General features: G+C 40.8%; 1 protein-coding gene across 8 annotated transcripts in view; it reads right to left on the bottom strand.

Annotated features, from left to right (window-relative positions):
* Positions 1-22,066, bottom strand: part of PTPN3 (protein tyrosine phosphatase non-receptor type 3) — a 278,122-nt gene that overhangs the window by 172,226 nt on the left and 83,830 nt on the right. For 7 of the 8 annotated variants that reach the window (XM_073332642.2, XM_073332646.2, XM_073332643.2 and 4 more), the window contains 4 exons: positions 17,982-18,026; positions 15,480-15,532; positions 7,458-7,578; positions 1,201-1,288 (listed from right to left, as the gene is read on the bottom strand). In XM_073332642.2, coding sequence (XP_073188743.1) covers positions 1,201-1,288; positions 7,458-7,578; positions 15,480-15,532; positions 17,982-18,026 — 307 coding nt within the window. Of the gene's footprint in view, positions 1-1,200; positions 1,289-7,457; positions 7,579-15,479; positions 15,533-17,981; positions 18,027-22,066 lie in introns of those variants that run through there. The other variant, XM_073332650.1, reaches the window with a different exon arrangement.

Here is a 22,066-nt window from a genome sequence, read left to right as displayed (position 1 = left end):
CTGTCTGGCATCCTCTGGCAATTTTTACATGCATTTAAGGACATCATCTCAGAAGGAGAAATCGTATGTAGTCATCAGGGCTTGCTGGTTCACAATATAACACTGCAGGCCAGCAGTGCAATACATTTTTCCACCTAAAAGATCTAATTTCTTTGCCTCCCTTTGGGGTGGAAGAAGGCTGTCCTTGACATTCCTTTCATTTAGTGCCAAAACCACCAAGGACCCTGGGAAGGGCTGTGTGAGAAATGTTCAAATCCCCAGGAAGGAACATGGTATCTTCACTCAGCCCTCTTAGCTATTGGAGGCAAGGATGATAGCATTTGCCACAATACCTTTGTGGTCTCCAATATGGTCTCACTTATAGGGAGCATCAGAATGGAAGTCCTATCAACCCCAATACATCACTCACCTATGAGAGGACAGCAGCAATGTTTTATCAGGAAAATAAGTGCATAAGCTCTGCTAAGAGACGTTCTTGTTCCACAATATGACCAACTATGGCAGTAACTGAGACATAGCAACAAGAGGAAGAGCACAATGAAATCACATTGAGGAGAGCTCACCATTTATATTACACAAAATAAAGGTGCAATTAGACTTCAGTATGCCATCATGTGACCTATTTGGCACGCTAGGACAGAAGACCTCTCTCTCAAGAAAACTACCCATTATGGTGCCCATCTATAATAATTTTCAGACCCATCCTTCGTATTTTTGCATGTTAGTAGCTGGAGACCCAAGACTTAGATTTAGGGGTGAAAGAATATACTGAAGAAGTAAAGGGTCAGGATTCTTAAGGATGCATTAGAACACAAAGTGATACTGAAGACTTCTGCCAGCCATGCCACTAAAATAGCCACTTATTTTCCCAGTACTTAACACACACGAATCTAGTTTACTTTCCCCCTTCAAGCAAATATTTTGTTCTCTAAAATCTTGCACAGTATCAAAGACAGAATGTCCTCAAATGAGGGGGAAAACTATTCTATAAATTCAATTTAATTTACTGACAAAACTAGAGATGTTTTTATGTCAAATGCAAAGTTGAGAAATATAATACAAATTAAGTTGAAAACAAAATACAGTGCAGCCATTACTGAAATGCTACTGTTTTCACTGTTAATGAAAGACTCTTGTCTTAAAAACAGTATTCATAAATTCAATTATTTTTCCAAGCAAAAAATGACAACGTAAACATACTCTACCACTGTGTAATTCTACTCCATAGAATTCAAGGGTTCGTGCTATGTTTATATAGCAGGACTCTGCTTCAGATTGCTTGAGACCACTAAAGGAAAAAACAAAAAAGTTATTAATTTTAACTACATTAAGTTAGAACAAGAAATTAAGCTTACTGACTTGACTATTTTAACTTATTACAAATGTTTCTTTTCAAAGCAGAAGAATCCTGTCATCTGGAGGTCGACAGATTAATCATACCTGCAAATACCACAGAAGCAGCTAAAAGATTCAGTATTTTAGCTCCTTCTAGACTCCTCCAATATAATCCAGGTAATTGTATCACAGTCCCATCTGAGCATAAGAATGGCCATACTGGGTCAGACCAAAGGTCCATCTAGCCCACTATCCTGTCTTCCAACAGTGGCCAGTGCCAGGTGCCCCAGAGGGAATGAACAGAACAGGTAATCATCAAGTGATCCATTCCCTTTCACTCATTCCCAGCTTCTGGAAAACAGAAGCAACTTTCAAAGTCTGAACCTTTAAATAACTAAAAACATAGAGCATAACTATTCACAGAGGTGGAAAAGATTTCAGACCAATTACTATTCTCACACAGTCATGCTTCTGCTCCAGTCTGGTGATTAACTGAAAGTAGCAAGCAGCCTACCCCAAAGAATAAGCAGAGGAAGAGCAGAATGAAAGGAAGACAATTAAAGAAAAGCAGACTGTAAAACCCAGCAACCAAAAAAGCAAGATCTGAAGAAATTACATCTACTTTAGTGTTTTATGAATTTAAAAAGAAATGGTGAGAAAGCCACTCTGCAAATTTCCTCATAAAACCTTCTATTTGTTTTTGCCAGAGATGTGGTAACAGACCTTGATGAATGTGCTGCAAGATTTGGAAGAGGTTTTCCCCCAGTCTTCTTGTAAGCTTCTTCATTTGCTAACCTGAACTACTGGGATACGTTGGCTTTGAAGCTTTCACACCTTTGTTCTTCCCAGCATAGGAGAGGAACAAGACATGAAATTTCCTAATTGGAAATAATTTGATCTGTAGGTATCAGGTGTCACCATCTGACCTTCTGAAACTCAATGCATTTAAGGCAAAACAAACTAAGAGTTACATCCTGGTAAAGGTTTCAGAGTAGCAGCCGTGTTAGTCTATATCCGCAAAAAGAACAGGAGTACTTGTGGCACCCTAGAGACTAACGAATTTATTTGAGCATAAGCTTTCGTGGGCTACAGCCCACTTCATCGAAAGGAAGTATAATGATGAAGGAAGCCAAGTCCAACTTAGTTACTGCCCTAAAGGATCTAGGAATGAGAGGAGAAAAAGCCAACTATTTGCCAGATGAACTTCTGAAGGCAGCTGAGTGAGGTACCTTGATTTGAGAGTCCTGAGGCTAATGAAGCTATCGAATGACCTGGAATCAGGAACTGTAAGAAACTGACATGGCCTTACAGCTACAGTAGGAAAACCAGGTTATGAAGACTTTCCAGATGCAGTAGTAACTCTAGATCAGGGGTTCTCAAACTTCATTGCACCGCAACCCCCTTCTGAAAACAAAAATTTCTACATGATCGGGGGGCGGGGGGAAGAAGAGAGCCTGAGCCTGCACAAGCCCTGCCGCCTTAGGCACGGGGGCCAAAGCTTGAGTCCAAGCCCCGCTGCCCTGGGCGGGGGGACCGAAACCCTTGGACTTCAGTCCCATGCCCCAGAAAGTCTAACACCAGCCCTGGCAACCCCATTAAAACAGGGTCGTGACTCACTTTGGAATCCTGACCCACAGTTTGAGAACAGCTGCTCTAAATGTAAAATCCTTCCTAAATCATAGTATCATAGAATATCAGGGTTGGAGGGGACCTCAGGAGGTCATCTAGTCCAACCCCCTGCTCAAAGCAGGACCAATTCCCAATTTTTGCCCCAGATCCCTAAATGGCCCCCTCAAGGATTGAACTCACAACCCTGGGTTTAGGAGGCCAATGCACAAACCACTGAGCTATCCCTCCCCCTGAATTAAAGGAAGCCATCTAGCAGATGCTCAGTATAAACCCTCACATCCATTCTCTCAAATTCCATGCAATGAAATATGTCCGTTAGTCTGTATGGAAGTGGCCACTACACTGACCACTGCAACAACAGATCTTTAGCAGGACTTAAAGACATCTCCAACCAGGAAAACCAGGGCCAACAATGTCAAAAAAGAATGAATTGGATAACATTGACTATGTCTTTCTCTGATCACTGTGACAACACTAGGAAACAGTGACTTGAGAGGATGACATATATCAAAGGGTATAATCATAACTATCCACCATTCTTTCCTGAGGTCCAGGTAGTTTACTCAGAGCTGCAGTTCCACTGACTGCTGCATCTAGGAACTTGCCAAAAGGACACTGTTCTTTGAACATTGCCTGGAATAGGAAAAGTCTTGGAGATGTCTGCATCCTATGACTGCAACCCAACACATCTCCTACTATGTTGGAACAGTAGAGAGAAATCACATTCATTTAGTTATCTGACAGTTGGTTTATATAGAAAATTAAGAACTGAAGTCTGTGTGTTTATGAGTCCTATCTACTGTATTTGAAAAATTTTGGTAAGGGCCTTAATTCTACTAAGGTGGAGGAAAACACACACCATATGCCTACAGAAAAGCAGCAGATGTAGTATCATAAGCCCTAAACTAAACAACAGAATTTAATCATAAGTCTGTGTACATAACCTGCATGAAACCTGTAGGTGTCCAGAAAAATCAAAGGAGGAGTCAGAGGACTAGCATAAAATTCCCACCTGCTCCAGTGAAGAGAAATGTTTGGTCACCTAACCAGAGACAGTTTGTCAGCATGTTTAGTGGACAAGCTGAAACTACTCCTCATATCTCCTCCTGGCAGTCCATACCCAAAACCAAGAGTTAGTGACGTGTCTGGAACCCCTCATGCTGGGTATAGATAGCATATGTTACCCCAAAACAGAACTGTAGTTCCTGTAGCTTTTGCCCTAGGGTTAAAGTGTTTATCCTTTTCCTCAAGATTGCTTATCAAACTTGGCTACTTTCTTAACATTTTGTCTAACTACCCCAAAAGCATGTTACCAGTTTGGATCAGGTGGATTCCAGAGACGGTGTCTACCTCTTACGATCACAGTCAGTTGGCTCTCCTAGCTACTATGGTACAAAATAAAGAATGATCAGAAAACCTTGTTATAAAAATCACATATCTACATAGAGGAGAATCTTTTTGTAGATTTAGAATTTTTTGTGTGAGCTGAAATAAAGGACAGCCAAGATTCCTGAACATCTGCAGCATTATCAATTAGTTATGGTGTCAACAGCTTTCCTAGCAGATAGTGCGCACACACCAGTGTCTAGAACAAGTGTATTCAGGAGACTGAGGTGCACTTCTGTGAGCTGGACTCAATCTCTCTCCCAGCTATGGCAGTGCAATGGAGAGAGATATGAAGGTCTTGGGTCAGAAACCGCACTGTGCATGAGTTTGTCAAGTTTGTAGCATCTTTGTGTGACCTTATCATTCCATCAGTTCCTCTTTTAGGACTATTGAAGGCAATAACTCAAACGGGAAACCTGAAAGAGATAAAGCAGGACATGACTGTTTACAGTGCAGTCCCGTAATCCCTATAAAGGGACAGAATTTAAAGGGGACAATCTGGTCTAGGAATTATGTATGGCCGACAGCAGATTTTGCTAACTCGTGTCAGATTAGACAGTCTATCATACCAAATAAACATAATTCCCCAGGGACCCTACTGAAGGATGGGAAAAAATACCTTTATATATTTTTCCTTCTAATAGACTCCACTTAGGATACAGGAATTGCCGTATTGAATCAGATCCTGGGTCTAGCTAATGTAGTATCCTGTCTCAGACACTGGCAATCACCAGATACTTCCAAGGAGGATGCAAGAAATACCACACTAAGCAGATGTGGAATAATCAGACCCTTCATGAAGGTCTCATTGGCCTTAACCCCCAAGCAGAAGGTTTCAAAGGAGGGATTAGGCCCATTAGGAAGTATGAGGTTCTTTAGTAGGCAAATCTTCCCATGGATTGTCTCCTCAATTATCAACATCTGATTGCTTCAAATGAGGCAGTTAAACTCCTTGATTATCTGTATTTTGGTGTACCTGCTGAGTTAATTACCATCAACTATTACAAATAAGTATCACAAACACCTGACTCCAGTATTTAAGTACTTAGAGAGGAGTCTGAGGAGAAAAAGGAATCTCTTTTCTCACAGGCCCCACCTTTATCCATATCCATACTGTCCATTCACTGAAAAGACTGTGGTGAGGATTTGACTTCAACCCATCCATTCAGTGCCCCTTCACAATCCTTCACTGGCAAGAGTGATTTCTAACAGTCCCCCACCATTTTCAATTAACTTACTTATATCTGCACCCAGTGTGCAGGTTTCTAGCCACACCAGTAACCCCACATTTTTGGTACAGACTGCCAGCAGGGATGGGAGAAGTCAGCTTCAGCTTGTCCACTCAAAGTGAACAACAGCCCTGATTAGCAGTTGCCTTTGACAGGTAGAGCCAATAATCCCTTACAGTTTGGGTGTTACCTCACTTGTGCCCAGGGTTTGGCTGTCTGACTACTCCCAATATTCCATGCCAAGGGCCTGGAGATGTCAATAGGGGAGGGAGTAGACAAAGTGCAGGACAGTACCAAAGAGGAACTGCCAGAACCCTTGGGTCTACGGCCTAGATCCTTGAACTAAGAGAAGAGCTGCTGTGAAAAAGCTGTTCCCTGTGGTACAGAAGCAACGTACAGGGGCTGTGATGCAGCACATAGGCTTCTATGGTAGAAGACTGGAAGACACCAAGATCTTTATCATATTTCCTTCTGTGGCCTTTGTGGTCCAGTTAATTCAATCCACGCATCACAGTCTAGAAGATTCCTTCTATACGTGAGGACCAATTTTCCTTTAGTGTTATCCATCTTCATCTAAGACACTAATATTCAATGGATGCAAGACTTCTTTTTTCACTTAAAGTGAATTAAATACCTTCCCCTTCCTACCCAACTAATGCTTGCTAGTTACACCTCACCAAACAAGCAACGCACAATTAAAAGGGTAAAAAGTGACAGACAGATTCAAATTTTTATTTTTGAAGGACCTTTACATTTTTTATTTTTGCCTAGAAGACTGAACTTAATTATAATTTAGTTCAATTTGAAGTATTTGTTATGAAAAAGGACATAAAGATTAAAAAGTAAGCCAAATTTTAAATTTGATTTTAGATGAACTTTAAGTAGTCAGAAAATTAAAAAGATATTGTAGTGGTTTTTTTCCTGTGTGTTGCAGTCTAAAGGAGAAAACTTTAAAAGAGAAATACAAAGTACTATGCATAATGTAGCACGGAAGTTAACTACTGTCCTGAAAATATCCTCTTTCCTGACTCCTGACCAACAGACTTCCCTTAAAGATACTCAATCCTGATAGCAAATCTCAACCGTCACACATTAAAATCCATTCAACGCATCTCTGAGATTAAAACAAAAATGGAAAATTTCATCTCAAAAGTAATCTAAACAAGTTATGAAAACAAAAAGAAGTCACAATGTAAATTAGAATTCTAACTTCACTCTAGTCAAACATTTGCTAATGCCTTTAATAACTATCAATACAGTACTAGCTGTGTTAGTAACATACATATAGTCAATAAAAATGTTTCCCCACTTAACCCACACAGCAAACTTCAGCAGATATGTCAAAGGAATCAAGAAATCTAGCCACAGAATACATGCATACCCAATGCATTTTTTGACTAATAACTAACAGCCATAATGATACAAAACATTAAAATGACATATCTGGACAGCTGTAATTAGCTACCACCTTTTCTCTCTTAAACAGAAAACCCCAAATTATTCATGCTTTCCATAGCCTGATGAGAATCCCACAGGATTCTGATCATGGTCCAAAGGCCTCTAAAAAGGAGCTCTCAAAGAAATGCCCTCAATGTCTACCTGACACCAACATTAATTTATTATACTTTAATTGAGCCACTGATTTTATATCAAGATTTGTTTTTAAAATTAACTTATGCTACATTCCTTTGTACATACGTTTTCAATACATATATTTCAAAATCAGAAAGCTTAAGCTTATTAAAAACAATATTAATGTAACATTCACCAGATTAAACTTTCAGGAACATTAACCTTCCCTCCCCTCCCAAATTTTCAACCTCATGAGGTGGAGGGGAAGGAGAGGGAATGGGAAAGATATTAAAAGTATGTGCTTACCTGTGCTGTTCATGTAGTGATTCTACTTTGGTTAAAAAATCTTCGTTCTGATCTGGTATGAAGCAATAATTTGAGAGATATCCTGAAAGATGTACTGAAGAGTTATAGTCTCCAAACTGAGCTGTTAGGGGAAAAAACCACATGCACAGAAAGGTTTCATAGATAGCCATAGTCTCACGTAAATACTGTTTATGGGAACTCCCCCCTCCACACTACATGGCATATTAACCAAAAGTAAGTACAGTTGTGGAAAACTGCAAGAATTAAAGATTATTTCTCACTGACCAGTTTTGTTTAACCTATCCATACTTTTGCTTCGTACGCCATAACAGATCTTGTTAGACTGGACATATTGCACCAGCAAAGAATATAACCATGTAAAATGTCACAGATGAAACAGAACTGTCTAAATCAGGAAAATCAAACTGAGCCGATTTGATGTGTGTGGCCCCATTACAGATAAAGAATCTGCAGAATGAAAATTCATTTTTTTAAATGTCTTGTATTTAAAACTATAAAGAAAATCTTCCAAACTTTAACTAACGTTGTTTTGTCCCATTATAACTACCGAGTTGTTATTTATCCATCTCCATCTTAACTGAGGGTTTAAGTTCGTCATGATAACCAATTCTTAATTTGTGCATGGATTTACAACAATCATATATGCACAAATGGCCAAATAAACAAAGGATAGAGACAGTGTTCTATACAAGTGCCCATAATAATATTTTCCCACTGAGTGATGCTGAATACAACAGTAAAGTCAAAAATGGACATATTTTCTAGCAATGGGATATCTGCTATAAATTGAAAGACAGCATATGGCCCTAACTTTGTAGCCTCAGTCCATGGACAAAAGTCAAAGATGTAACTCAGCCCTTTCCACAAAATAAGTTTGACACCCTTTGTCTAAAGAGCACCCTTTATGGATAGCAAGTAAGAATTTGTTATGTTTTTTTGTTGTTGTTTTGGTGTTTTGTTTTGATTCAAACACCTACCTGCTGCTAAAAGAATTACCTAGAACTAATTTCAATGGAATTCCAAGTTCACAAGTACAGATGTACCCAAATGACTCCGCAGTAATGCTTTCATATGCCAATCAAAATTACTGAAGTAATGTGATACTATGTAAATAACTAGAACCTGAACTATTTTTCTTAGCACAGAACAAACAGTACTTATTATAAAACACTTAAAGCATTACAAATATAGAAAAAGTTACTTGTAAGATATTTGGTGGATAAGCACAAGAAGAATGGTCTGCATTGCAGAAGTTTCAGTATACAATAAAGCCTTGGCCAAATCACACAAATAAAGTACATTTTTCTAAACAAGACGTCATTATTTTACAAAAATTTTAAAGGCCATGAAATATGAAATGACAGGTTAGCCAAAGAATTAATATTTCTTCATAAAAGAACCTGTAGCACAACTACTGTACGATACCTAAAACAGAGGGAATGCCAAATTTAGGAATACTGGCCAATTAAGATACGAAGGAAAAATCTCTACGCCATATGAACCTTAACTACTGAGATATAAAAGAATGAAAGCTGTCAGCACCTGGAAAAATACAGTCCCATAGCTACTTGTCAGCACCAACTGGGGTCACAACATATATTTAAATAGAAGAGAATATGAAAGGACAAACATGAAGTAATTTAGTTTGGTTACTGTAATGTTCCTACTGTCCTTTGCTCCTAAATGCCTTTGAAAGCAGCTTAATTTTTGTACTAGTTAGCAAAACACACTCTTGACAGAAAGATTCGGATTTAATGATAAATATCTAAACAAACTTTAACAATGTTTGTCAAACATTAACTCTTCCTTTGAAAGCAAACCACTCACTTGCATGAACTGTGCCAAACCAAAAAAATTCCATGTATTGCAACACATTAATGTAGATCCAGGTCAATACCCTGCACAGATGTGCACAACTAAAGGCTAAGGCTATAGAAACACAAACTTATGAACAGTTTATCCAAAGTAATATATGCTTAATAATGGTATCAAAATAAAATATGCACATTTCAGACAACTGTGTTTTGACTGGAGAGTATATTTATTTTTCCTTTCCAGCAATTAAGATTTCTCAATCTCTTCCATATAATCTCTGACCCAATATTTTTGTTTTTTTTGGGCTAAACTGAGGCTTTTTTTGTGTTTTTTCATACCAAAGTTGGTTTGAAGCATATTCTTGTCAACAAGAGACTACATTGCCAAAAATAGTACATCTTAATTTTCTACTTCAAAATTTATGCTTGTGTTTCTTATTGTAATTTTACCTTCTCTAAAGAGAGCACCTATTGCTCAGTGATTCATTATGAGGTTGGGGTCTTCTAGTTCATCTTCCAAACATGTAGGCGCCTCTCCCCCCTTTCCCCCCCCTTTCTTCCTAGCTAGGGACGTCCTTGATGTCAGGCCAGCAAGGAGGCACAGGTTAGACTTGCATCTCCAACTCTCCAGACAACTGCCGTAGTTGAAGAGATTAACTGTAATAAATGCTGCTTAGTACACACTGTAGAAGAGCAGTCTCAAGCATCATCCCACATTTCTTTTTAATTATCTTTTTAATTCCATTCCAAACAATGGAAAATAATTAGGATGTTTTATCTTTCCTGCTTGTGGGCATCTGATGGTCTATGATTCATTGTAACTGGGAAGTAACCAGAAGTATAACAATCTCAACAAACATGAAGAAATCAATCTTCAAGGAAATGGAGCCAAGGGGGGTGGGATGGGATGGGGAGGGACACATACCTCTCATTTGAATGTGCACTGATCATTTAAAATGTATCTGAAAAGTTTTAATAAAGAAAAATCAAAGAAAAAAACCCTGAACCATTCATTCAAAAAGCCATACTAAACAAGGAGAGCACACCTATTTAATAGTGCTCAGTCAACAAATGCAATAAAGACCAAATAGCCAAGTGGCAAATTCCTTGGAGGAACCCTTAAGATAATATGCCTCACAAGTAACATGGTTGTGAGAGTCCTCAACGAGGTAAAAGGATCTTTTACAAACATTTAAAGGCCTGAAAAATTCCTGTGTGTCTGTCTATATATATAGTGGATATGGATGCTTTGTGGCCCTGGCCTCCCATGTAATCCTAAAAATGATTCCGATTTTCTCCAAGGTTTAGTTTTGTATAAAATAATTTAACTGCTTGGTTAAAGTGTGTAACAGTTTCTCTTGGTTGTTGAAAGGCTTAGGTCATACACAAGGTAGATAAAAGGACTTGGGAAGGGGGGTGGAGAGAAGAGGAAGGGCAAATAGATTTGTAATCTGGAATGTTGCTGTAGCTGTGTTGGTTCCAGAATATTAGAAGACAGACACAGTGGATGAGGTAATATCTTTTATTGGACCAACTTCTTTTGATGAGAGAGACAAGCTTTCAAGCTACACAGAGCTCTTCTTCAGGTCCAAAGAAGAGCTCTGTGTAGCTCAAAAGCTTGTATCTCTCATCAAGAGAAGTTGGTTCAATAAAAATTACTTCACCCACCTTGTCTCTCTAAACAGATTTGTAGACAGTTTCTAGATTTGAGCAAGAAGTCCATGAACTTTCAGGAACATCGATGCTCCTCAGGCTCAGTACCTCAGCTGCTGGAAGCCTTCGTGTTTGAGCAGACCTTTGAAAAGAAGGTCCCAGCAGACCAGGAATCCAAAGATGCTCAAGTGACAAAACTATGGAGAATTATGAGTGAGTAGGTGACTATGTTTCTGTTAGTAAACTGAGAATTTCATTATTCTCATTCTTCTAGGTGTAATTTATGTCCAGTCAGCCAGCATGTAGATTTGCCCAAATGTAATTGAAAGATGAAGGAAGTGGTCTTGAAAAATCTATGAACAAATTCCTTTGGGACTATTTCAAGAGATTTTCTGTCTGATGTGGATTGTTAAGAATTCTTTGGGATTAAACCATTGGGGCTGGAAATTTCCTTTAGGAAAAGGTAAATCCTGATGTGGAAGGCTTGAAAAATGTTCGAAGAAACTCCTCTTTTACTATTTCTAAGATACTAAGGGAAAAGATTGTTAAAGACATAGGACTTGGAAGGCCTTGGGGTTTATTTTCTTTTTTAGTCATGTTATACTAACACATTTTATTGAAAGCTTCAGCTAATCACCTCAACTATGGTAGAGCAATCTCCAATCTACTGGGCTGCATAGCCTCAGTCGTAAAGAGCTCTGTTGCTGCTGCTTCAGTGACAGCACTTTCTTGTGCCCCAGGCTATGACCCCCTTTAAAGGAAAGGTGGGCAAACTCCGGTCCGTGGGACCGGCCTACCCGGCCCTTGAGCTACCAGCCAGGGAGGCTAGCCTCTGGCCTCTCCCCGCTGTCCCCCCTCCCCCGCAGCCTCATCTCACCACGCCGCCAGCACCATGGCCCGCCGCTCCTGCCGGGCAGCATGGCAGCGAGCTTCTGCTGCTCTGAGCGGCATGGTAAGGGGGCAGAGAGTGGGGCAGTTGGATAAGGGGTAGAAGGTCCAGGGAGCAGTCAAGGAACAGGGAGCGGTTGGATGGGGTGGAGGCAGTCAGGTGACGGGAAACAGGGGGGGTTGGATAGGAGTGGGAGTCCCGGGGGGGGGTGTCTGTCAGGGGGTAGGGCAGTCAGAGAACAGTGGGCTGTTGGATAGGGTGGAGGTTCGGGTGGGGGGTAGTCGGGGACAAGGAGCAGGGGGTAGTTGGATAGGCATTGGAGTCCTGGAGGCCTGTCAGGGGGTGGAGGCGTAGATAGGGGTTGGGACAGTCAGGGGACAGGGAACGGGGGGGTGGGGTCCCAGGGGGCAGTTAGGGGACAAGAAGCAGGGCTTTTTGGGGAGGCACAGTCCTCCCTTAAAGGGACAGGGAGTGTCTTTTTTAAAATGTATTTGCAGAGGAAAGAGATACTAAAGGGGGAACAAGAAAATCTCTGAGCAAAAAAGCCCTGACGATATGGTTTTAAAACTGGGCAATCTCCTTCCTTAACACTGACATTTTACTGCATGATCATAGTCATTCAGATTGTCCAGTGGAGTTGGCAGACAAATGACAAGTTGAGAGTTGCTGGCAGGCCCAAAAAGTGATAGTCTAACTGCTCTGCAGTGGAAGAAAACTGGCAGGAGAGATATTTAAACTACCTCTAACCTGCAGATTTTAGCTATTTGGGTGGTCTGCTGCCATGAAAGACTGGCACAACATGTGCTTGGCTAGACTGTTGAAGATAGACATTGGTAGGTGTAAAAGGAATGTGAGGCCACGCTGACCTGATCCACACAACTGAGAAAGCCTGAAATAGAACAGACGCAGCACATGGAATTTTCAGGCAGTCATAGAAGAGCAGAAACTGGTTCCATATCTTGGGAATTCAAACGACCTGAGTGCATCTACCCTCCCTTTGTTATTTTAATTATGATTTCAGTTTCAGAGCTAGTGGGCGTCAGAGCTGCCCTCTGGAAGAAACCCTGATCAAAAGCTTGAAGAAGCAGGGTTTGAGATAGCACTCACAGGGACTGAGAATTGAAGCTAAAGCCTCCCCTGGAATAACTGGGAAAAGAAACCACCTAACTCTGGCATCCTAGGGGGTCCAATGCCATGGACTTTTCTTACCCCTCTGACTTACCTGCGTCTCAGAAGCACTCCTGAACTCCCTTCTTCCAGCTGAGAAAAATAGCAAGTGCCAATGTCTTATTGTTTTTTAAAAAACAAACATATCCTGCTGATGGACTTCTGGCCCAAGTAACCTAAGGTTTGAATGTCATTTCTACAGAGTGGGAGAGGAATGAATGGTGAAGGACAATGGAGCCAGCCTCGGAGAAAATTAAAAAAAACAAACAAAAAAAACCACCACATCACCTTCTGCTTGGAAAAAGGAAGCAGAACTCTAGAGAAACCTCCTGCTTCTCCAAGCAAGGGTGGGAGACTGGAGAGCTGGAGATGTAAGCACTACTTTGTACAACTCCTTCTGCGGACTCATTGAGAAATTAGGAGCAAGAGTGAAAAGAAAGAGGCACCTCTGTTCTTAGAAGATATGGAGGAAGAACTCAGTCACAATGAATCACAATTTAAAGCACTCATTACAACAATTTATTCCTTGGATTGGGGCCTTATTATAAGAACTGACAGCAGAAGCAGCAGCAGCAGTAGATCATCTACATGCGATTTTAAATAAAAGCCAACTGTGTAGGACAATCCATTACATTTAACTTTCTAGAACTTTGTGGGCAATAATCTTAGTTTACAACATAAATAGAAAAATAGGGCAGGATGTGGAATTTGAAACGTGTTCTTTAATTGAACTCATGAGTAATAAATTATTTTAAAATATTTGAAGAAAATTACATCTCACTAGTGATTGCTTTTAAGAAAGAAGAAATTCAAGAGGTGCTGAATATAAATGTGCAATATATAATGTTCAACATAAATTCAACAACTTTAAAAGTAACAATAATTAATCTGCATGTCCCTTATATCTAAAGAACAGTCTTTGTAGTTATGATAAATCATACAGTCACATCAACTAACCTGACAACCATACAGACTGTTCTACTCTCCTGTAATTTTTACTACCATCAAACAAAGCTAAGTGCAGCATAACCAAAAGGCAATGTATCAGAACAGTTTTATTTTAGAACTTCACTACTAAAGCCAAACTACTATGAAAAGGCAATACATAGAAACAATTGGTTTTCCAGAAGCATGATCTATTCCAGGCTACCACAACTACAGCACTGAGTGGTTAGAAACATTTACAAAACTGAATAAATTATATTTTACACGTGGAAAAAAAAGAGACCACTACTTAAATGAAATAATTTCCTATACAAGAAGTCCTGTGAAAAAGAAATGAAAATGTAAAAATAAATATAAAACTTAACACATCATGGAAACTCAGAGACAACGGCCACACGTTTTTAACCAACAATTAAAACTGCAAGATCAATCTCCTCCGTACACAAGAAATAATGCATGAGGAAATTGCAGCTGAAAAGTCATAGTAGTTTAGCAAGAAATGAGTCAAACTGGGCTAACCAATGGCAGTTCAAGCAAGAAACTTTTCCCCCTTAAAGGCTGCTATCTTGTACTCTAGAATCTCAGTTTTCATTTAGAAGATAGTTAAATTAAAATCCAAAACTGAAATGACAATAGTTTACAATATCTATTCTCAGATAAAAACCATAATCAGTAATCTATATATCATTATAGAATAATGATCTATTCAGTAAAAATAATGGAAGCCGATTAGCAAGACAATAGACATGTATTTTATTTGTTAGGGCAGTATTTTCCCTTATTATTAGGATGCCCCGTATTTTGCTGAACCCAGAGGCTCACAGAATGAACATGCAGCACAAGCAGCAACAGAAACTCTAGTAGCTTACAAAAGAAAATGAAGGAGGAAAACAACTTTTCTACTGGGAACATCACTGTCTACAAATGGCAGGGCTATTTTATTATATAGATACAAGGGAAAAACCCAAATATGCTAGAAAAATCATATATACTCTAGTCTGCACACTGTACTCGTACCATTAGCCATCCCCTTCCCCCAGCAACATAAACCTTCCTTCCTCTTTAATTGCCCTTCTGTATACACTGCTTTATGAAATACCTCCTCACACCCTTAGTTAATTCATATTAGCTTTCCTGGACATTCCTGTGTAGAAAAACCCTTAGAGTGAAAATATGTTCTAGACCAATTCATACTGTAAGTTTTATATGGAACATAAATGAGGACACTGATTATTTCTAATTCTTGAATCAATCTAATATTTTCTATAGCACAGATTTAATGAGCATGCTACCTCTATCTAGTGAAACTGCCCTAGGCATCCAAGTATAGAGTACTGGTCATTTATTTTTTCCTTCCAAGTAGCTCCTTAATCCTTCTTTACAATGCATCAACTTCAGTAACAATTTTATCCAAGAGGATAGGTAAAGGAAGTCTTCTGCACTGGAGTTATCAATACAGCTCAGTGGAAGGTAAAGCACAGCTCAATGATGGTCAAATATTTTACCAGACAAGAAAGATCTGTCATTACTTACACTGTACGGCATAAGATGCAAGGACAACAGCAGAATTAAGAGGGCATAACAACCTGAGAAAAGAGAAAAACAGGTGTTTTTTTATATATATGTGTGTGTGTGTACACAGAGATATACACACACACTTACACACAGCATAAATAGGTAGAATATGAACCATTTCTCTGCAATCAATGTATTTCGTAATGTTTATATTAATCTTCAGCAAATCTCACTGATTTTTTTTTAAACAAAAGACAATAGTCATAGCATAGTAGGGTGATGAAAGCAAGTTGTATAACAGCTCATTAATGGAATGGAAATAACGTGTCTTAAATGGATATTTCATATCCTTGGATGCTTATTCTGGAAAGGGAAAAGGAAGGAAAGATTTTTTTGCTCTGGATATAACTTTAATAACTGCAGTCTAGTATTTTTAACATGAGACATGAACATTAAAATTAGCCAAGTGCACAAATGCAGCTCTGACCTAGAGTCTATACAGAACTTGCTACCAATTTTTAAAGACAACAGGTAATTAAGATAAAAGGTTTGGACCACAATTTAGACTTTTTCATCGATGCACAAGACTGACAGAAGGACATCGGAGCCTTCTAACTTATGCCTACCAAGCAGGGACTACGTACAAATGAAGTCCATGAAATCTCCTGAGGACAGGGACTGTTCTCTACTAGGACCATCTGAGAGTTAGAGGAATGTGGCAGGCCATGGAAGGCAGAGCATGCACCACACCCTTAAGGGGTGGTACAAGTCACCATGCTACTCCCTCCACAAAGGAGATCTACTTTTGAAGCACAGACAACTTGTGCCTCCTGATACTGTGGGGGTACAACGTATATAGAGGGACATGTGATTGCCCCTCGTGTCGCCTCTGGAAGAAACTTCCAGCCCCACCTCCCTGGGTCAGGGCAGCCAATTCCATGGGTTCCTGAGGGGCTGGGGCCACAGGAGCAGGTGCCTCTGAGCCTGGCTGGGGCTGGCCCTGGCCCAGGAAACTCACGGAGTCAGAGATACCACAGGAGGGGATCCCAGGGGCATGGGAAATGCCCCTACCTCCAGCTGAGCAGAGGCAAGGGAACCTGCTTCCAGTGCTTTCCCCAGCGACCTCCTGCCCTGCACCCAGCCCAGGGACCACCCTGCTCTCCCCATCCTACCAGAATACCTGCAGGGAGTGAAGGGGGCTCTGCCTTTCTCCCACTGCGCCTCCCCGACACATTTCCAGCTCCCTCAACCCCTCTCCGTGACAGCCAGGCCTGAGCAGGAGCAGGATGGAGCCCCTTCTCAGGCCGACTGAAGGTGGCCACTCCGGGTCGCTGCCTCTGTGCAATGCAGCAGCTGCCTGAGAGTGAACCCAGCTGGGGAGGCAGCAGCAGCAGCCCTCCCCCTCCACTCCCTGCCCGGGCCCACCTGCTGGGGACAGGGACCAAGCAAGCTGGAAATGTGGCAGGAGTGGGGAGGCCTTCGTTTCCTGTAAGTGGTGCAGCAGGCTGTCAAGGTCCATGCAGGGGAGGAGAGGCGCCTCTCCCCTGGTCCCAGCCTCGGAGCTGCCATGACCAGGGGAAGAGGTGCCTCTTCCCCAGTCCCAGCCTCAGAGCTACCATGGCCGGGGAGAAGCGCCTCTCCCCTGGATCTGGGCTGCTCCCACAAGAGACAGCTGGGGGGGAGTCCTCTCTCCCTGGTGCAGCCCCAGGGTAGTCTGAACCCCAAATCCCTCATCCCCGATCCACCCCAGAGCCCGCACCCCCAGTCTGAGCCCTCACCCCTCTGCACCCCAACTCTCTGCCCCAGCCCTGAGCTCCCTCCCACACTCCGAACCCCTCGGCCCCATCCCCACCACACATCACCTACATATTGGAACACACAAAATTAATTCCACACATGGATGTAAAAAATTAGAGGGAACATTGGGGGTGGCTCTGGCTTGCTCAGTCCATATCCACAGCAGCCATGCCTGGGAGGAGAGCAGAGGGGAAGGGCCACTGCCGCCTCCCCAACCGGGTTCTCACAGGCACTCGCTGCGCTGCACAGAGCAGTGATCCAAGCGGCTACCCTCAGCCAGCATAAGAAGTGGCTTCGTCCTGCCCCTTCTGCTCTCTGCCTGGGCTTGGCTACCAGAGATAGGGGCCAAATGTGCGAGGGGGCAGGTGCAGCAGGAGAAGGACAGAGCCCCTCTCCCTCACCCGGCAAGCAGATATCTCGGGGGGGTGGGGAGGGCACCTCGCCCCCACCACACACCACCTATGTGAAGCACAATGCCCACTGGAGCTCAAATGAGGCAGTTTCCTCTGGCACAGTCACAACATGGGTTGCTCCTTTATAGAACCAACTAGCTCTATAGATGTTAGTAACATTGTCATTTGCCTGCTTTTGTAAAGCAATATTCAATTAAGAACATTTTTATGATAGCAAAAAATCTACTCAAACAGATTTTTTTCTCCTTGACTGTTCCTTTTTATGTCCAGCTATTGAAAAAAGATGACTTCATTAAGAACTTTTCATTACCTTCCTTCCAAAATATCGGTCTTCAGTTGTAAGAAGAATAAATGCCTAGAAAACAGAATTTGGAAGAGTTGATTCATGTTCAAATATCAGATTTAATAATTTCTAAGAAATCTATATATAACCTTAAGCTTTATGCATGTATTTACAAAAAACTATATGTACACAAGCCTGCTTGGATATTCCTGTAAATCTTTAACTATGTGAATGCTCACTGTCATTCACAAGAATTACGGTCTTTTGTAGTTCCTATTAAAAGTCAGTTCCAATCTTTAATTAAGTTAAAGGGTCACTATTAAATGATGAAAGATTTCCTTAGATTCACGTACTAAACGCACTGCCTCCAAAGTGCCCCCACTTCGTCTCAGGAGACGAGAGCCAGTGATCAAAAGTTAACTCAGTCTTCTGCATGAAATTGCAGAATAAACCATTAGAAAATGGGGCTTGCCTAGCTCCCATGAATTCTGATTTGAGATCCAATCATCTGTTGAATCTGTGGATCAAACATCTTCTTTATAACAAATTATTGGTTGAAAGAGTTCATTCGTAAAGTAGTTCCAATGCCCTCATATTTAAGATTGATTCACAGGTAACTAAGATTTTCGATCCTTTCATAGTTTCTTTTTATTCGTACATTCTAGTCTCTGACAGCTACTTGTATGGCACCTCAGCTGGTATTCATTAACATTTATAAGGACAATTAATAGTGGCAGTTAGAAAGGGTCTGAACTCTACAGACATTAGCATATTCAAAAATGCAATGGTGGCTGAACCAACTTTTTATTTGATTAAGGTGAAACTCAGCGTGTGCTCTTCTTAAAGGAATAGCCATATGATGTTACTACGTTATCAAACACATAAAATGCATACTGCAAAAACATGAAGATTTATCCTTCACTTATCAAGTCTGTATGCTCTGCCTGAAAATCATACATGCTTCACCTGTCAGTCAATGGATTCATAGATAAAATGCATGATGCACAATTCTGCATTTAACTATGGAAGCACTGCTTACAATTCCATAGTTAAAGATGAATTAAATTTAGCACTTAAAACTGGGATTCAACCACAGTATTATGATTTATTATTTGTATTATCATAGCACCTGGGAGACCTAGTCATGGACCAGGACCCATTGTGACAGGCACTGAACAGACGCAGAAGAAAGAGACACTCCCTATCAGAAACAGCTTATATTTAGATTATAAAATGAGAGAGAAAAAATGGATGCAGACAGAGTGACACTGGAGTACAAGGAAACAATACGACAACATTGGTCAGCATGATAGGCAGTGGTCTCTGCACAACAGCAGCCTAGTTGTTAAGTAAATCTTAGTCTGTGACTTAAAAAAATAATTTAAAACGGGTTCTTTAATAAATGCAGCACTCTGTGTCACAAAATATTTTTGTCCTTATTGATTTCAGAAACAAAACAGACTCTTCAAAACTTCCCATGTAGTAAAAACTCACTGAAATCTTGTGCAACTTAGCCTCACTCCCATTAGAAACAATGTGAGATGGTGTTTATTTTGAAGAAGGGCTTTGCTATACAGTGACACCAAAAGTAATTTTTTTTGTATGAATAGGTCTTTAAAAATCAGTTTAATCTAATCTAGGACTACAAACACTTATGCATTTATAGTTGTATGGGTATTGTATGGCATCACTATAGAACTGAGTTAAGGTTGTCTGAGTGCCTTCACTGTTCACTTCCAAATCTCAATATGTTTTGATTCTTTTATATAACCATAACTCTGAATTTCTTGGGTTTATGATGATTGGTTTGGGGATGATTTCAACATCACTTTAGTGTTTTTACCATGGAGCATACATATCAGTAATTTAAAAGTTTTAGTGTGGGAATACTGTATAATTGTTTACTTACATAAGGAAAACTACTCCTACTTCTTCTTATTACAAATGGCAGTTATTTTGTGCTTTAATTATTTTCATTCTAGCTCAAACCTGAGAGGCTATGAACACCTATAAGGCCCATTGATTGGAAGTTCCAGGTGTTAAAGGTCAGCCAGGATTACATCATTTGTGAAGAACATATCTTATTTATTGCATATTCTAATTACATTAAGAAATTAGGTTGAATGTGATAGTGCTGTAGCCAGACAGTCAGCCCCCCCCCTCAGACCAGCATTGCTGGAAACACAGGAGGAAGCAGGAACAGGGCACTTAACATATATTCCAGCACAGCCTTTGAAGCTGTGAAAGCACAGGTGTGCTGCTACAATGTGCCTCTGGGAACAGATACAAGGATTAAGCTCACAGCAGGCAGAGGCCCTGTGACAGACATGGCTCTTAGCCCCAACTAAATAGCGTGATGCACACACACCAACATCCTAGTTGGGAAAATATTTACCCTGATAAAAGAAATGTCCAGTAGTCGACACTTATTGTTTCTCTCCTTTGCAAGTGTAAACTACTCTTGCGAAAGCTGGCGTCACCCCGACAGACCAGCCTCAATTTGGCATAAGAAAGGAGAAAGAGAATAAAGGAGTACAGAGGTATAAGTAGGGGACCTACAGCACCATGATTTTTGAGTGCTTTTCACTATCTATCTGCTGGTCAGATAAGTGACAGCCTCCCAAGGCTTCTGCAGCTAAGAGGGTCCCTACGCCTTGTCCCTTATTCGTCTTTCCGCGGAATTGAGTGACCGATCCTGGCTTGGCACCGCTGGAATCGAGAGATGCAAGGAGGGTAAGAAGCACCCACACCTGATCTCCTATCTTTAGTGTACACATATTTTGAAATAGAGCTCTATACTTTGTTTTCTTTGGGATTGTGGCTTCAGTTTTGTAACTTGTTTGTGTGTGTAACATCTCTACATTTAAATAAGTAGGCACTAGCAATTTTGTAACCACATGATTAGAATCTAGCTTAATAAATTTTGGTAACCATTTATGCATAAGCCTGACTTGTTTTCTCTGGTTTACTGTAAAGCAGCCAACACAATTAAAGAACCTCAGCCGTTTTGGCTCTAAAGCCTGGCCATTAGGTGAGAGTACTAAGAGCCTAGCGTTGAGTTGTGCTGCCTCCACGGGGCAAACTCTTGGGGCACCTGTCAGTCAATCCTGGCTGCCCGCTGCGAAGGAGCTCTGAGCTCTAGCAGTTAAAGTCACGGGTGTGGAGAGGCTCTTAGTGCTGCCATTGGGGCACCTGTCAGTCAGTATTGACTGCCCGCTGCAAAGGAGCTCTGAGCTCTAGCAGTTAAAGTCACGGGTAGTTAGGACCTTGGGGCATCCGTCAGCCTAGCCCGGGCTGCCCGCCGCGAAGGGACAGTGCGTCCTAGCGGTTAAAGTCACGGATGGTATAAACGGGCATAGCTGGCACCTCACCAAACATCCTTGGCCGTCGGCTAACAAGTGCTATGTGGCATAAACATTTCCCATATTCTACCGAGAGCTTCAGTGCTAACATAAACCATGCAACGGATATAACTTTGAACACTTGGTTTCTACTGTTCTCATAAAATTTAGAGTGCTTATAGGACAAGCTCCATGGTAAGACTGCATGATTAATATTTTAAAGTGTGAAAAAACTACAAAAAGTTAAGGATCCTATATCAAAAGTAGCTACAATGTTGTACTTCATAACTGTAATGACACATCAAAATAGATAAGCTATAATAATTACATGCAAAAATAAGTTAAACTAATGTTTATATAACAATATCAGGTTTCAGAGTCACAGCCGTGTTAGTCTGTATCCGCAAAAAGAAAATGAGTACTACAGCTCACGAAAGCTTATGCTCAAATAAATTTGTTAGTCTCTAAGGTGCCACAAGTCCTCCTTTTCTTATTACAATATCATGCATTTGAAATGCCTGATTTATGGTTGCCCATGCAGCCTTAATTTTACCTCTTTGTATATGCATCCTGTACACTGAATGAGACAAAGGTCTCAGACTACAAAATAGTATGTGATAATTTAATTAAAGATTGTATTAAAATGCATATGCACAAAACCAGAAAGGAATGTAATGGGTCAAAAAAGGAACTTCTCTGACCAGAGGGCTTCCCCCTCTTGAATTTCAAAGGTCTGCTGCAAACAATAGAGGTGTTAGAGCTTTTCAGAAA

Source organism: Lepidochelys kempii, chromosome 2 (genome assembly GCF_965140285.1).
Source record: "Lepidochelys kempii isolate rLepKem1 chromosome 2, rLepKem1.hap1, whole genome shotgun sequence".
Classification (NCBI taxonomy): domain Eukaryota; kingdom Metazoa; phylum Chordata; order Testudines; family Cheloniidae; genus Lepidochelys; species Lepidochelys kempii.
This window is presented reverse-complemented; position numbering and strand designations above follow the sequence as displayed.